Source organism: Ambystoma mexicanum, chromosome 10 (assembly GCF_040938575.1).
Source record: "Ambystoma mexicanum isolate Mex_15411 chromosome 10, UKY_AmexF1_1, whole genome shotgun sequence".
Classification (NCBI taxonomy): domain Eukaryota; kingdom Metazoa; phylum Chordata; class Amphibia; order Caudata; family Ambystomatidae; genus Ambystoma; species Ambystoma mexicanum.
The window spans coordinates 1,365,220,108-1,365,237,018 of record NC_090932.1 but is presented as its reverse complement, the minus strand read 5'-3'; the positions used below and the strand labels follow the sequence as shown (position 1 = coordinate 1,365,237,018).

The following is a 16,911-nucleotide window of genomic DNA, read 5'->3' as shown; positions in this document are numbered from 1 at the left end:
CCCTGGTGGCATTAACAGAACTGGCTTCAGGCTAGGGGCAGCTGGGGGCTTGATCGATATCTGAAAGGGGCAGGCAGAGTATCAAGGGCAGTGTGCTGGCATTTTGGGCTGTTCTGCATGGCCAGGACACAAGAGGCGGCTTGATATCAATGGCCTGGGTGTGTGGTGGCTGAACGGCCTGAGGGAGACACAAAGTGGTGGCTTTGGCTGCCTCGGAGTGAAGGGCTTGCAGGTGCCAGTCAAGGGAGCTGTGGTTGGGCCTGCAAGGGGCAAGAGAAGATGCTGGGTTGCTCGAACAGCAACCAAGGGCAGACGAGGTCTGACCCAGGCTGCAAGGTGCGGACACAACAAGCGCAAGGGGCAGCTGGAAGTGTTACTGGGATGGCTAGGGACCATGAGTGGTGGACCAGGACCTGCAGACACTATGCTTACAGTTGCAAGGGGCAGCCTCGAGTGGTATCATCATTGGCAAGGAGCCGTTGTTAGGTCTGAATTACCTCACAGAATAAACAGTGGAACATGGCAATACTTGGGGTGAGCGGCCGGGGCTGTGGACTTACTTTAAATCCTTGTGTGGTTCTCTGTGGTGCAGCGTTGGACCGGAGCAGAGCTCTGCGCTCCGTGGAGTTCATACACCGAAAGATGACATCAGCCTCACGCCCAATTTCGGTGCGAGACGTGGCGTCTTTGCACATTCCGCGGGTGCCTTTCTCTGATGTGGGTCAATGTTTTGCATCTTCCAGGAAGCGTTCGATTTCGGAGGGTGAACTGGGTGCCGTGAGTTTGTCAAACAATGTTGTTGTGTAGATGCCGGGACCCAGCAGTGCTAAGAGGCGCTTAGTCACCTTTGAGAGCTCCGATGACAGCAAGGAGAGCTCGGCACATGGAGGGTTGTGGGAGGAAGTTCAGTGGCATCAGGTTCTAAGATGTCAATTTCGGGAGGTCGGCCTGGGCACTGGTCAATTTGTGGGCATGCCAAGTGGCACGAATGAAAGGTACCGTTCCAAAGATGCTGTTTTGTGTCATTCATACATATCTGCAAAGGGAGAAGCACTTGCCCATTGGAACTAACTTTGTGGCTTTTTCTGTGTGTGTGGGTTTGCTTTTGGGCAGTCTAGAAAGGAGGTAACGCATGGTACTCGAGGAACTAGATCTAGATGTTGTAGCCTTCTTTAAGCAATTGTCTGTGAAGTACCACGAGCAATAGTGCTTATGGTTTACTGTTCAATGTTCCTCAGACATTAGTGGCAGATCATTTGTGATGTGATGCCTCTTCAGCATTTTCTGGTTTCTTGTTATCTGTTGGTAGTTGCATGTTTGAGAGTGCGTTGACACCGAATGGTGAGAAAGGGACACGTTCCATCTGTTAGTTAGGAGATAGGAACAGAACTGTGGTTTCAATGTGTTGGGTTAACGTTTCTTTTTCAGGAACAACAAGCATTGTGTGGACTTTAAGCTCAGGGCATGGACTTGAGAAGACCAGGAAGTGTCCTCATTTACCATGTGTTTTGGTACCATGTGTTTTGGTGTGTTTTGGTGTGCTTACTTGCCATGTGAATAGGGGACGTGTCCGACACCCGCTAGTTATTGTTGTTGGGGTGTTGGGCACCCAGCGGTGAGTAAAGGGGTGTTGGGCACCCACTGGTTATTTAATGTTATGGGTGTTGGACACTTTGCAGTTTAGTCACTGGGGTTTCCGCCCTGGTGTTTTAATTGTGCTTAGTCCATTGATGACTGGGCACTGAACCTGTTGACACTGATGGTGTTATGGGTGGGCCTCCCTCTGGTTTTGTTTCCTTGGAGAGGACCTGACAGTTGCTTGGGGCGCTGTGCGCCCGGATTTTGGTGAGTTTGCTTTGGAGGTGTGACGTAGAGTTTGGGTTGTGGGGCTTGGAGCCCAACTTTTGAGTGTAAGGTGTGGTGTTTAAAATGGTTGCTGAGTGCCACTCCTCCTCTCAGTAGAAAAGAGAAGTGAGCACTGGTTGGTTTAGATTGTTCCACCAGTGCGAGGACAGTGTTGGTTTGGTTGGTGCAGTTCGTCCCACTGGTTTGTGAGGACAGTTCTCGTTCTGCAGGTCCTGGGAGCCTTTCTCCCTGAGTGGTAGTCAAGTGGTGTGTGAGGGTCTTTGTTGTGTGTTCCTCCAGTTGTGTCATTTTGGTGATAAGGGTGTACGTGTGCCGGGTTGCAGGTGTATATCCTTGCTGGATGCGTGTCTTGTTTGGCCAAAGGGGGGAGATGAGTTGTGTCCTAATCTGCCTGTGTTGTGACTTGATCTGTCTCCCCTCCTGTTGCAGTATACCTTGGAATGTGATGAGTGCCTGAGTCTGAGAGTGTGTTGTGTGCTGGGCATTCCAGGAGTGTCAGTTGGAGCGATAGTGGACTTGGATAGAGGGGGCAGGTGGATGTGTTCCTTCAAGATATGACTTACCTGTGTCCCTTCTGAACCTGAACCTGTTATATGTAACCTGAACTAAGTAAGGAGATCCTCTCTCACCTGTGGCTCATCAAATTAAACAAAAAGGAGCTTAAAATGCTTGCACTTTATGAAGCGGCAATATTCGGACATGACCATTGCCCATCGGATTCTTATGTGATGACTGCTATGCCTGCAATCCTTATCATTTGCACCAGTTCTGTGTTCACGAAACCAGCTGGCATGTTGTGCCATTCTAAGACCTACTGAGACCCCACTGCACAGGAAGCAGCATTTTCTTTCCAGTGGTTTCTAGGAACTGCTTTTTAACCCTATGCATATGTATGGCCTCTGCAGGCCCTGCCTCTAGATCACCAGGGCTAAGGTATGGGCAGGATGACATGTCATCCCTTTAAAAAGACCACACCTGAAACAGATTGCAGAGGCTCCTTCGGTCACCACATCTACTGTATGCCTCCAAATTACAACCTTCAGGGGCAACAAGTGACCCGACTGGGCTCTCACGTATGCCAAAAACCTTGAGCATCGTCAGCCTTCCTCGCATGGCTTGGCAGACAGAGTTACAGGACAACTGTGACATTACCAGAATGAACAATATCAAATGCACCCCATTAATTGCCCACTAACCAAGCTACATTGGAGCACAATGTCACAGCTTTTCTGTGCATGTAAATGCATTCGCGCTCTGCAGGAAAGAGCCGGCTAGGATGTGTGCAATCCGTACAAAAAGCAAATGCAAGCTCAGAAGCTCAAGGCAGAAGGGGGTGGACCTCTACTTACCCCCAGTTTCCATAATGGAAATGGGTCTGGCTAGAGAAGTGGCCATGGGTAAACAATGCAATCTAGCGCCACACATAGCAATGCTTGTAGAACCTTCTGATTCGCAATAATAGCAACACACGTGCTGGTTTCTCACTTGTCCACGCGCAGACTGGCACCAACTAGGACTCGGCACCACATCTGCAGGGAAATTACACAGGTTTAAAATGTTTCCTCACATTTTGGCAACATTTTCAGAAAACAAATCATCCCACATGCAAGTCCCAGACGGGGACCTTCTCCTGGAAAGGATGGTTTAGATCTAATATTCGGGATATTTCCTGCTCGAAGCGTTTGTAGGGCCAGGCAGACATGGGGAAGGTTTTGGGTGGTGTCTGAGATCCACCTTATGCCTTCTTTGATGACAAATTATTCGGAATATCTTTCAAAATGCGGCACTCCAACTCCTCCTTTTGATGGAGAAAAGTGCAGTCTACTGATCGGGATTCTGGTCCATAGGAACATGGTCGGGGTCTTGTTTATCTTCTAACAAAAAAGGTAGAGGGACATTCCATACAGTATTACTGGAGAGATACATATTTTGATAGATTCTGGCTGTCCACACCAAGAAAGAAGGAGCGGGGACCATTTACTCATTAAGGTAGTCATTTTATTTTTGATATGTTCTGTGTTCAGCTTGTAGGGCGAATCGCATGCCCAAGCTCTACAATATGAGGTTTACGGCAGAGATTATTTAAGGGGAAGTCTTCTGTTTTTTCTAAACTGAACTTGTATCCTGCAGCCTTTGAGTTGTGCACAATTTCATCTAAGAAACGGGCAAGGATGTGGTAGGATTCTCCAAGGAGACTTGCAGATCTTCTGCATAGACTGGACTTTTATAAATCTGATTTCTGGGGTAAATATGTCACTAAATGTCATACCATTTTACATTGTGCTAAATAAATGTAGGACTTTGTTTGCCGAAGCAAAATTACTGACTGTTGTACAATTGATTTTGTTTTTCGATAGTGGAGAAGATTCAAGCGATGTTTACAGTTTTAAAAGCCTTTGGCACTGTATCAACGAGCCAAGGCAGCCATTCAACACGATTCTCCATGGTCACGTCCCTCGACTTCAACGCCGTTGGCCGGGTCACAGCGGCCCATCTCCAGGTACAAATCAAGCTCACAATTAAGGGAGTCAGGTGGTACCGCCATTGTTGGCACTTACATTGCAGTACACAACAGATGTGAGTCAGATAAAAACCAGCAGCTGGCTACGCCTCCCACCATGATGCTGTTTTCAGTCAGGCGAAACGTCATACATATGTTTTATTACTAATGTACATTTGTGTTAGACCCCCTTCTTGGTGTCCATCAAGAGTTGTAGTAATTAGGTGGTGTTCACCTTTATTCAACTGCAATCTATGGTATGCAGTGTTAATTACGAAAAATAAATAACGACAAACATTTTCAGTGACACCTGAATAACGACAAGAGTCTAATTTTTTGTTAAAGTGTATAAGGGGGTGGATTAAGGGATTAAAAGGGGTGGAGGTAGTTGGGGGGAGGGTAAAAAAACTGTATATTTGGGGGGCTTGGGGAAGAGACCACTCAAATAAAAAATAAAAAATCCCAACCTATAATATAGGGTCCCGTATTTCTTTTCGGTTTTACTTGGATGCATGTTTGTAGATATACGGCACTTAAATGAAATATTTGTATCCAGGATACTAAGGACTCAGTCTACCCTAGGCTACTGCTAGCTGAGTTAGCAAATGGTAGCAACTGGCTTTCATGTATGAGCCAAAGGCTGCCTAGGATTAGAGAACATTGGACTGTTTAAATTCATGAACGGACAAGGCAGTGATTCTTCCAAAGCACCCTTGACCATAGCCCTGTTCATTCGTAAAGAGAATCAGTGGCCGGTCTCGAACATCCTGCAGAGGAGAGCACATTTCTAGAGTTCAAACACTAGTCCCACCTTGCTAGTGTACAGGTCATGGTTCTGCTGATTCCTGCGCGTGAGTCCGTGATCTCCTCTGCTCCCAGGGCAGATCATGTTTGAACACAATGGGCCGTCAGCTGATGCGGCCTTGCTAGAGCTTTTTGTGAACACATGAAGGAGGGTTTATTCCACAACTATTCACAAGAAGAAATGCAATAAATAAGCAATTCAATTGGAAAATAAAGATTGCCTATATGTACATGTGCTCGGTGGGCCAATTTAAATCCTTATAGACATATAAAACTAAGAAATGTCTTATTTATCATATTGGTTTAATAACTCTCAGAGATAGTGTACATCCGGACCGTAAGAACGTAGGCATGCATCCCCAATTGGCTGGTGGCCAAACCATGGGTTATTGGCTTTCTAGATGCCACATCTGTATCAATTCTGCTTGTAAGGTTCGCTGCTATTGTGCAGTACTTTGTGTGTTTAGATCGTGCGTGCCAAAATAAATACCCTTGAATGGGAGCCACCACGCGGAATGCCGCCCCATTTCGAAAGAACTTCAACTTGAATTATTCACATCTGTCTGAGCTTCAAGACTCGAACGGCCCATTCAAGGGCATTTATTTGGCACGCGCATTCTAATCCGGCAAAGTACTGCACAATAGCAGCGAACATTATAAGGCGATTTATTAACATATATGGGCACTTCGAGATTCGAATGACAGAATTAAGGGTATTTTTCAGTGCTAACGATCATAACGAAGAACACACTGCACAATAGTAGCAAACATTACAAAGGGAATTGATAGAGAGGTGGCATCTAAGAAGCCAATAACCCACGACAGGCTGGATGATGTGTGATTAATATACAAGACTATTCATCTTGTTCATATTTTCAGTTTTGCAGCTAAGCTCAGACAAAGCCCGCACAAGGCGAAACATGTTGCACGTGCACGAGTAGGTAGATGTTGGCACCAGGCGTTTGTGGGTACATGCCCACGTTCTTAGAGTGAAGATGAGCACTGTTTGTGAGAGCTATTAACCAATATGATAAATAACACGTTTCATAGTGTTCCATGTCTATACAGATTGACATTGGCGCACCAAGATCAGAGGTTTTTTAGTATTAGTTTAGGCTGCGTTGTGTTACAGCCTCTGCGGACCAGGTGCTGCCTTCATTAGTATGGTTGAAATAAGCCCTCGTTTTCGTGAAATTGACCAACATTGCATTCTTCCCAGGTTGGCTCTGCGTTTCCCAAAACCTGTACATAATTATTATTTCTACATGCATATATATTTCTGGAGCCTTTTTATCAATAATTTTAAGAACTAACTGCCAGAGAGTATTAGACAAGCAGTGGCGAGGGGCTTGTGTGGACAGCCACACCTCCACTTTTTGTTCTTAAAGAGATCCCCACATGTGGATGGGCACATTGGATTATCAGATTGATGACCAATTAAACAACACGCTTGTTCATAGTTTGCATACGTATGCATATGTGATTTTGTAACATGCAACATGGTGTTACTTCTGCTCAGAGTGCCACAAACAAAGTCTGCTCTGAGGTCGGGGGGAGAGTCATGAATTAAGAAGCTCAGGGTTAAAAAAGGGGGGACACCTTTTCAATGCGGGATGTTTGGCCACATTCCAGTGGATGTGCCCACACTCTTTGGTGCACTGGATCTAGCATAGATGTGTGATACAGTGTGTTCATTCATATATTGTTCAGATCAGCTGGTACTTACTGACCAATGGCCATTAATAGATTGTCTGGATCAGACAGTCAAGGCATTATTGTATATGGAAGTAGGGCATGAGGAAGAAAGTGAGAGGGTGGAACCAGGAATATTTCATCAGGAATTGCCCTGACTCCGTCTAATCCTGGATGACAACAACATGCCTGAAGCTCAATCCCACAAAGACGGAATGTGTACTCCTCGTCCACACATCTAAGCAGGATCCCATTCAATGGCTAAACAATATGCACGTTGGTGGCTTTAATCCTCACCTGGCCCCAATTTCCAAATCACTTGTGTTCTCTATGGACGGCACTTTCATCTTCCAATAACATATAAACAAAAATGTCCAAATTGCCTGGTACCTGCTAACCCTGCTCCATAACATAAAACCCTTCCTTCCACACGTTTACATCAGAAACACAGCTCTGGCCCTGGTAATCCTCCACATCGATTGGTTAAATGCCCTCCTCGCCGACATTACAGCGATGCACATGGCCCTGCATGTCTCATAACGGGAAACAAGGCATTCATCCACATTTCTGCTATCCTAAAGGAGGTTTCCTTTCTGCCCCTTCCAACCAACATACTCTTTGACTGCACAAAACACCCATAAGGCACCAACCACTTGCTGAACTGCTTACCTTGCTGCCAAGCGCTGTGGCTCGGTGGGCTGTGCTCCTCCAGGAGCCAGACTGTCACCATGCTTGAGAAAAAGCCGGCATGCCAGAGAAAAAAAGAAAGGAAACCAGCCTTCTCTTGTAACACTTCCTCCCCTCCTTAAACACCATCACGTTTCCCATTGGCAATGCAGACCGTGCACATGCTCGTTCAGTTCAGAAAGGAACTCAAGCCCATACTCTTTAGTCAATACCTAAGCGCCACCTAGACTCCTTGTGCTCCCACATCACATTTCACTCCCATGCTCAATGCTTGCCATACCACATATTGAAACCTTCCCCCCTCCTTACCTACTATGTTACCCGCAATGCCTCTTGCTTCCAAGGTTTTGCCATCAAGTATCTTTAGTCATTCCAATGTCTTAGTACACTTGAGGTTCTAGGTGCAAGATCAGACTTTAACTGGAGTCCAAGTGAAAGGCAGGCACATCAGTATTCCATTGGCATTAAAAGGCATTATACCATTTCCAGAAGTGGATTCTTTTAAACAAGAAATATTTTAATTGGGCACACATAGGCAGCCATCGTTAATGCCATGCCCTCAAATTTGGTGTCCAGTCAAAGGATCAAATACAAAAGGTTTGAATGCAAAAGGTGAGAGTCAATAGGATCGAAAACAAAAGGTTCACATTTTTTTTTATTATGTATTTTTGGGGGGGTTTCCGTTTAGGTACAAAAAGTGGTTTTTACCACAAAAACGGGGGGAACCTTTTGTTTTCGGTCCTTTTGACTCGAGCCTTTTGTCATTCTATCCTTTTGATTCAATACTTTGACCTATAACCCTCAATTTTGCATCCAAATTGCTAATGAAAAGCATTACATTAAAGAACACCACAATCTTAAAGTTGAATAGACATCACGCACATCTTGCCATCATTCAAGGACCCCCTCTAAGTTTCTCTCTTCATGTATGCTGTGTCACATACTGAATTCAAACCACAGATATCTTGCAAACCTTAAACTACATTGAGGATATTTCTGCTTTGACATTTGCTGCCCATGTGAATGTGAAGTTGGCAAGGGTTAAATTATCTTCTCTGGATTTGTATTATCTCAATTGTATCTACATTTCATCATGGTCAAGTTTCCTGCCTGGTCCCTTTCAGCACAGTATGCGGACGTGTAACTGTCTCACCATCTCCTAGGGTGAGATGTTAAGTAACAGTTCCCCCCAAAGGAGCTAGTGGCCTGGTGTCTACCCATAGATTCACTCAACAAGACAATAGAAAGTGTGAGACAAAGACAGCGGGAAATAGCATGATATAGAGACACAGAGATGGGATAGCAAGAGAGAGAGAGAGAGGTGTGATAGTACGGAAGATATATCTGACTGGCCGAGACAATTTAAGAGCTCAATGGTAGTCAGGAACTCTCCCCTGTGACAATCTATGCCATCTCATAGCTGAACATGAGACTGTTGTGGAGAAAACTGGGACCAACGCTTGTATAAGGTTAGAGAGAGCAGAGCCAACGACAAGCATAAAATGCACTGCTACTGTAGAATGAATATGCTATGAAGAATTTTGATTTGCTAAACAGCATGTACTTTTCTTTGCATTTAACCTAGAATCTCCAGATAACGTCTATTTTAGAGAGTCACATGTGCAAGAGCGAGATTTGAAATCTAATTTATTTTTTCAGACCATGCTCTTGGAAAGAATTCGTGTTGCACAACAACCAGAAGGAGAAAGTAATTTCCACGTCTTTGCCTATATGTTGGCAGGGGTTGACATGGAGCTCAGGTACAGTGATGCATTCTTCGATTTCACAGCTAAATGAGCTGTAATTAACATGGGTCATTGAGAAATTGACAATCCATTGGTTGTCCACCTATGCATGTACGGCAGTATCTTCAGTTGCATGCTACCCGAATGACTAAAGAATTATCGGAATTTCCTTGGAAGGGTGCAGGAATGATCTTTGTCACGCAATTACAATCTCAGGAAGTGATTTTTCTTTTGTGTTGCCATTTAAATATCCCATGTTGACATATATGACCATTAGCACAATAATTGTGTTGATGCGAGTAAAAGAGAACATTTCTGTTAGTCACATTAAGCCAACTGTCCAAATATTCCTCCAAGATCTTGGTTTCTTCCATGAAAGGATTTGCAAATGCAACATTGTTTCCATAAATCTAGGTTCTTCAGGGAAAATCGTCTATCATTTTTCTAAATTGCTCATTATTTTTCTCCTGGATGTCTCTCCATTTCGACCACTGAGCCATACATTCTACATCCCTCCTCCCCTTAAAGTTCAGGGTTACTAGCCTTTCCATGTAACCACTTTATTGGAATAACCACAACATGTATACTGGTTTGTAGACATTTAAACTAGACGCTCGCAATCTCCAGGCATGCTATTATGATATATGCCAGTCAGCCATGGTTCCCACTGACCGGCCAGCTTTATGGAGGAGCTTGCGTAAAAGATGCCTTCTATCTCTGGCTCCCTTGCACCGTGAGACTAGAAACGTCCTCTCAGTGTCCCAGTGCAACTCATTTCGTCCATTGTTTTATAAGCTCATACAGCATCATATATTCCTTCTACTGCAGGAACAAGCTCTGCTCCCTTCACCAAATCATGCATATGTTTTTATCAAAAAAGGATTCTCTAGATTTGTAAGATTCACCTCTGTGAGACATTGGGCCTCATTACACGGATGGCGGTAAGGGATTACCGGCACCGGTAAGGGCACCAGTGCCGGTAATCCCTTACTGCCCTACTACGAGGTCCCTTTGCTGGTCCCTACCTTAACGACTGGTTTTACTAGCCGTTAAGGACGGGACCCGCAAAGGGACCTTGGAGGTAATCACGGTACCGCAATTTGTGGTACCGTAATTGCCACCTTCCCCATTGAGCCCTATGGGGGCTCAAATGGGAATGGGGAAGGGCCAGTGGTGAATGGGGAATTACGGCCCCGCCAACCTTGGAATGGGGCGGTAATTCCGCCATTCACCATGGCGGGATCGGTAAATTACCGGCGGCAACCATGGTGCTAATAGCGCCATGGTTACCACCTTCCGTGTAATGAGGCCCATTGTCCAAGTAGAACATATTGGTAATATTATTTTCCCCAGATGTATGTACACAACTATTCAAATTGGTCCAGGTATTGAATCTCCCTCTCACTCCACCCCTTCCAAAGGATCATGCTATCTTTAATCTGAAACTGGTCTTTCAGCCATGTCTCCGTCTCGTCACTGACACGGAGAGAATGGTTGGCTCCTGTGCATTCCTCATGAACAATTCATATTGTATTATGGGATATTTCGCATTTGTCTCACCAAGTCCATTGTTCTAGTTGCTTTCAGCAAAAACTCTTTGTATTCAACCAACTGCAGTACCTTGCTGCCCGATCTCTGTGATCTGGGTAGTTGTGAAAGCCCTGTTGGAAACATACAGCACTGCAGCTGGAACCCTGAACTCCCGCTGGATGTATCAAGCTGCACCATTATCTCAGGTCTCTAACAGGTTGTATACGAATTGTTCGAATGACAATTGACCTTCTGCACAATTGACCAAATTTAAACGGCCATTTAGGATATATATGCGGGGGAAAGCCCCCAAAGCCCCCACCCAATCCAACCCCCATCTGAACCCCCCACCCTATCCCCTTATATCATTATTACCCACTAAAGCCCACTCACCTACCAACTTGGCCAGCGCTGGCTTTGGTCTCTAAAGTTTAAGGCATTTAGAAAGTCAAAAGCTGCATTTGCATGTGAGAAAGGCAGAAAGGGGACACTGCAGATCAAAGCAGGCTTCTGTCTTTGGTCCGCTGTCAGGTGTAAATTAGATAGAGAACCGGTCGATCTCTACCTGAAAAGACTGGTAGCACCAAGGTTAAGTGACCGCTTTGCACCTGGGAGATTCGGGTTTCATGCTGCATTCGCTGGGTGATTCAAATAATAAGGCCTACATTGCAAATTGCTTCAAGGTTTGTAGTCGCCATCCAAACATATGCAATGCACATGTCTCAAGTGGTCTGTGATAGCGCTAAGGCCTAGCAAGACGGATGCATGGGGAAACTTCACAGTGGGAGTGGCACAAATAAAAAAAAACTGTCATGCTCTACATGGTGCGGGGGACTGATTCACACCTGCCTGTGCGGTACCCCCTACTCACCCTCAACACCGTGAAGTAGTCTGTTTTGCCTGCCCCTATAAATGGCTCTGGGCCAAACTGAGAGTGAGGGCTGGGGGCCTCTTATCACACCACCCTCACTACTCCAAAAGCGGGTGGATTTCCATTATAAAATGTTTGAATACCGCCGGCCTAGGTGTTCAAAGGGCACAGCACTGCTATGCGTCAAGGAGGCTGAATGTCCTTTTGAGCTTGCTTTTGTGTCTCATGGAGAGGGCATTTGACCTAGCAAGTCAGATGTCTTGGTTTAGCATGACCTTGGCGAGACTTGCCAAAGGTGTGCCCCCATCTGCAGTGGTGCAGACAGTCTGCGATAACTAGTGGTTTTCCAAAAATATCTAAAGCAATTCTAATACTTGTCTATTCTTTGTCCTCTGACAGAATATTATTGCAGTCACAAAAACACTGAATGATACAATCACACTGCGCGTTTGTCCTTGTGTTGGCTTAATGCAAATGCACGAAGTTCATCTTGTTTAGACAGGCCGACACGTGTTTCGAGCTCTGCTCTTCTTCAAGGACTGAGATATATTACGGCATATATCACCATGCAATATTGATAATAAAGGAAATGCACATGTGAGAAGCCAGAACAAAAAGCCAGAACAGCAACAGGGTGCAGTGTCAATTCCAACAGATTCAAAATATGTATATTCAAATATATTACACAAAAAGGATACATTTCCATCATGTGTTTCAAATCCCAAAAAAAGAAATGCAAATAGAAACAAACATCTATGTCAATTAGTACTCATGAATTGATTGGATAGTATAGCATGCAGTGTGTCACTTCAAAGCCACATATGCATTGGGGAAAAATGCCCTTATGTGTACCATACGGTCCCTTGTGTGCAGGATCCCAACTACAAATCAAATGTGGAAAACCGCGTGTTACTAGGGTCCTTTTAGCATAGCTTGGTGCCTCTTATAGAAAGTCAAGCGAAGAGAAACGGCTATTCTTGACCATTGCAAGGAAACAAGGTGAACCTTGCCAAGCAAGCCACTCACCTAATTGATTTCTAGGCAGGTGCACTCACCCATCGCATATCTATAAAAATGAATATTTAAATAAACAATCATACGTTTGGAAAAGGATTCACTTCTTATTACCAATGATCAATGTGCGATCAATGACGAATAGTCAAGAGGAAAAGAATTGTCTAAATTACCATATATTTCCTCGCAAGTGTGGCGCTGTGTGTTACTGTAAGCAATCCAATATATCAGCGAGATGCACCAGGCGTGTAACAACGTTCCAATTCAATCGAAGGTGGGGACACAAACAGACGAATAGCACAAGTAAGCGATCCGCTATATTATCTAATATCAACATATTCACATCCACTTCATCACAAAACAAGTTCCTATTCAGAGGGGCGTCAATCTGCAAGAAAATGATTCTACGGGGCTGGAAGACTCAAATTGCACCACAGTCTGTAAATTGAATTGAGGAAATGTATTATCTTGCAGGCATGGAAAAGGTAATTTACAAGAGACAGGGAAAACTAAAATATTTTGAGAAAATCTGGGAGAGGTTCTTAAATATGTACTAGTTCCAATGAGTTTTGTGTTGTTTTTGGGTGGGTTTGGGATGCTTGGGGTGGGTTTTTCCATTGGGGAAACAACTTCAATGCTATGTATTGCTTTTCACGGATTCATTACATTTCAATGCTTGTTGTGATGTGTTTTTTTTTGTTCTTCACTGATTGTTACTGTTTCATTGTTTATCTTATAATGAATAAATACATAATTTTAAAAAACAATTAAAAAAACAGAGAACATTAAAAACAACAACAGTACAATTGATTAAAAAAACATATTTACATCCATGGGGTTGCGCACAAGATTACTGTATCATGGTAAAGTTCCACAGATACCAAACACGCGGAGCATCCCTTTATTTGGAACCTTACCTTAATAATAAATGGTACATCGTGAGGACAGGAAGGTCGGGCACAGTCCTAAGCGCTATAAGCGCTACTACCTGCCATGAGAGACACCGGGAGAGCCTTCAGATAGTCCGGAACAAGGCCCTGTGGATATCGTCTCGAGCTCCAACCTTCACAAGGATAGCTGGCCTTCACAGAGAACTGGACATCAAGATGTTGGCCGAACATCTAGCGAAGCTGAGTAAGAACTTCTGCCAAGGGCTGGATCAGAACCCGAACCCACTGATCAGAAGGCTCACTGCCACCACTGCAAACCCTTTCGACCGCTACCCACGGACCATCACGGCGAAGACCCCATGAAACCAGACCAACTGTGACAAGTCCACACAGACCAAAAAGAATCCTCACCCACGACTGCATACTCAACCCGAGAAGATGGAGTAATGAGGCTCAAGCCTCGGTAACCGAAAATCACTGCTGACGGATACCATCTATCAGCAAGAAGAAGACAGGCAGCACAGCGCTATGTTGGAAAGGCCTGATTTCCCATTTGAAAAACGCTTTTGTAAATCAGACCCATTTGAGTCGGCGGTGGATAGATGTTACTTTGGTTATTTGCATTTGTCCTTCTTTAGATCCTATTTATTCTGGTGATACATGGGTTTCCTCTGACTAACCCGTTTATATGTGTATTCCTGTCCCCAGCAGCTGGTTAGGCGGCTCAGCTGATTAACGCACTTACAGCGGAGCTCCACTCTATGGACTGCCCTGCTTTCATGCTGACTGTGTGCTTGAACTGGTTCAAATCCAGGCATGTTGACTGTGCCTGTCATGCGTCTCTGGTTTATAAAAGGAGCACCATTCAGTCAAATCGACCGCAACTCTTGATACCAGAGCGCTGCTTCCAGACTTGCCTGATGAAGCACTACTTCAAAACATGAATTTAATACACTATGCGTCCTCCGGGATACATGTTAATACCGCTGCATGCATTTTGCAAGTATGCTATGGCAGAAAGTACAGTAGGTGCTGAACATTTTGCCTTGGTTTAGTAGACTCGACACATCTGCACGTAGCCATATGCACATTTAGTGACCGATTCATGGATTTTTTTTTGCACGGTTCAAAGCGGCTTTGCACTGCTGAAAAGGGACTTTGAACTGCCAACACAAACCCTGATTCATGGAGCTGTGCAAAAGCCTATTTGTGCAGTGCAAAGGCATTGCAAAGTCATTTTGTACTGCAAAAAGCACCACTTACACTGACTTTGCACAGAAAAAATACACTTGGCACAGTTCCAAGAATCAGGCTTTGTGTCGGCAGTTTAAAGTCACTTTACGGCAGCGCAGTCACTTCGAACCGTGCTAAAATTCCTTGAATCGGGCCTTGCGTGCAGATCTATGCAATATCAACAACTAGTGGCAGCGGCCAAGACCTAAAAGAAAAGTTCAGGGGCTCATTAACATACCAATTGAATGTGGCATCAGCACATCAAGGTGCCCTCTGAAAAAAGTGTGGGGACACCGTCGACCTGCGTGTGAACTCGACTTGAGCCCTGATTCCGGATAGGCCATTGGCTAGGTGTACGCTGCAGAAAGCCTGCAGAAAGCCTGCAGATAATCAGCGTTCAGTCTGCACGTACATTTCTCTGATTACAACCCAAGGAGCGTACAGCAAGTAAGACCGTTACAAAATAAAAGGTGAAATGTTTCAAATAAGAGAGAACTGAAATAACCAACGCACTCGTTCTTTTTTAATTACTCTCCGCATTGTCAGATAAGTGAATTGCAAAATAAAACATTTCTCCGGCAGAGGGCGCACAATGTCCATGAAAAAATGCCGGATGTCTGGGCCAGCATTATTTTGCCTCTGGGGTGTCCTCCATTCCAGGAGAGCTGCAGAGATCCATCTGCCGTCCCCGCACTGCTCCAGCATGGTGGCGTGGAGGTGGTGGGGGGGGGGGGAGTCGTTGCCTTGGCATGGCCATTGTCATATTTGCAATAATAGCCGCATATCACTGCGTGTTGTGTCTCGCTAGGGCTGTTACATCCACTGGTCTCAGTGTGAAGAGGAGGACAACTTAATTGGCACACATTGCTGTAAATCCCGTCGTGGCCTGTGCTTGGTCCTTGATTGTTACAATAAGTTTGATGCAATAAATACATACTCGATAGCTGAACCCTGCCTTGTGCAGCAATGAGTCTTCCCGGAACCACGCGCCCCGCACGCTTTCTTCTGACACGTGCACAGGGCGAGGCGCGAAGCTCTGTGGCCTGAGCAGAGGGACTTGTTGGGAGAGCAAGCAGTGTGTGGGGCAAGGCTTGCAGCAGGTGACCCGGCGATGATGGTCAGCGGCGTTGTTCCAGGGCCTGGACGCCTTATGTAAACGAAGGGTCTGCAATACATTTACTTGCGCGTTTGGGAGTAAATGTTTGTCTGGCGGTGCTGCTTCAGCAGCGTCTCATTAGTCTGGGGGGCGTGCGCTGAATTGAGTCAATTAGTAGGCGAATCGATGCTTCGATAGCGCATGGCCGCCGAGGCTGGGGGTGGGTGAACACGCTGCACTGAGTCAGCAGAGCCTGCTTGCCCAAAACCCCCATCCCTCCTCTCACAGCAGCGTGACAGTCAGCAGCCCACCCCGCACCCCTCCCCTCTTCCCCAGCCGGACGAAAAGAACTAGTTGGAATTCATTGTGAATATAGATAATTACTGCTCCATGGCGTTTGACCCATTACCTTTGATATGATTTGCCGGCTAGTTTGTGACCCCTCGTCGGTCACATGTTATTAAATATAGTGTTACTGAAGCTAAATATGTTTAACTGAGCTTCCCTACATCTGAAGAAAGTTGAGCTTGAAAAGTCATCCTAACCGTCATGCCAAGCCCCCTGTCTTCTTACAGAAAGGCCTGCTCTACTGTTCATCAGGGCCGGCCTTAGGGCAGGGCAGGCCGGGCGGCCGCCCAGGGCACCCTGCCATTAGACCACCACCAGAGTCTTTCTGGGTCTCCCCCCCGAGCTGGCGAGGAGTGAGAAGGCGCGGCAAGCACCCAATTGAAATTAAATGCTCTCCGCTGCAGCGCATTAAATAACAAGAGGGTGTCTGCACCTGCTGTGCCTATTGAAACATTTGGCGCTCCCCTCCACCCCCTGCCACATTACTAGGGGCGTGTGAAGGGAGAGGAGGGGCGTCTCATTTTTCATTTGCTGCCCGGGGCGCTGCGGCTTCTAAGGCCGGCCCTGCTGTTCATCATAACCTGAGGTAAAAATGAACGGGAGGATAGACCAGGGGCAACGCTCTCACCTTGGAA

General features: G+C 45.6%; 1 protein-coding gene across 1 annotated transcript in view; it reads left to right on the top strand.

Annotated features, from left to right (window-relative positions):
* The window catches only part of MYO18B (myosin XVIIIB), a 1,784,667-nt gene that overhangs the window by 76,987 nt on the left and 1,690,769 nt on the right, over nucleotides 1–16,911 (top strand). Inside the window, exons 9-10 of the mRNA XM_069620271.1 lie at nucleotides 4,224–4,366; nucleotides 9,209–9,309. Coding sequence (XP_069476372.1) covers nucleotides 4,224–4,366; nucleotides 9,209–9,309 — 244 coding nt within the window. The remainder of the gene's footprint in view (nucleotides 1–4,223; nucleotides 4,367–9,208; nucleotides 9,310–16,911) is intronic.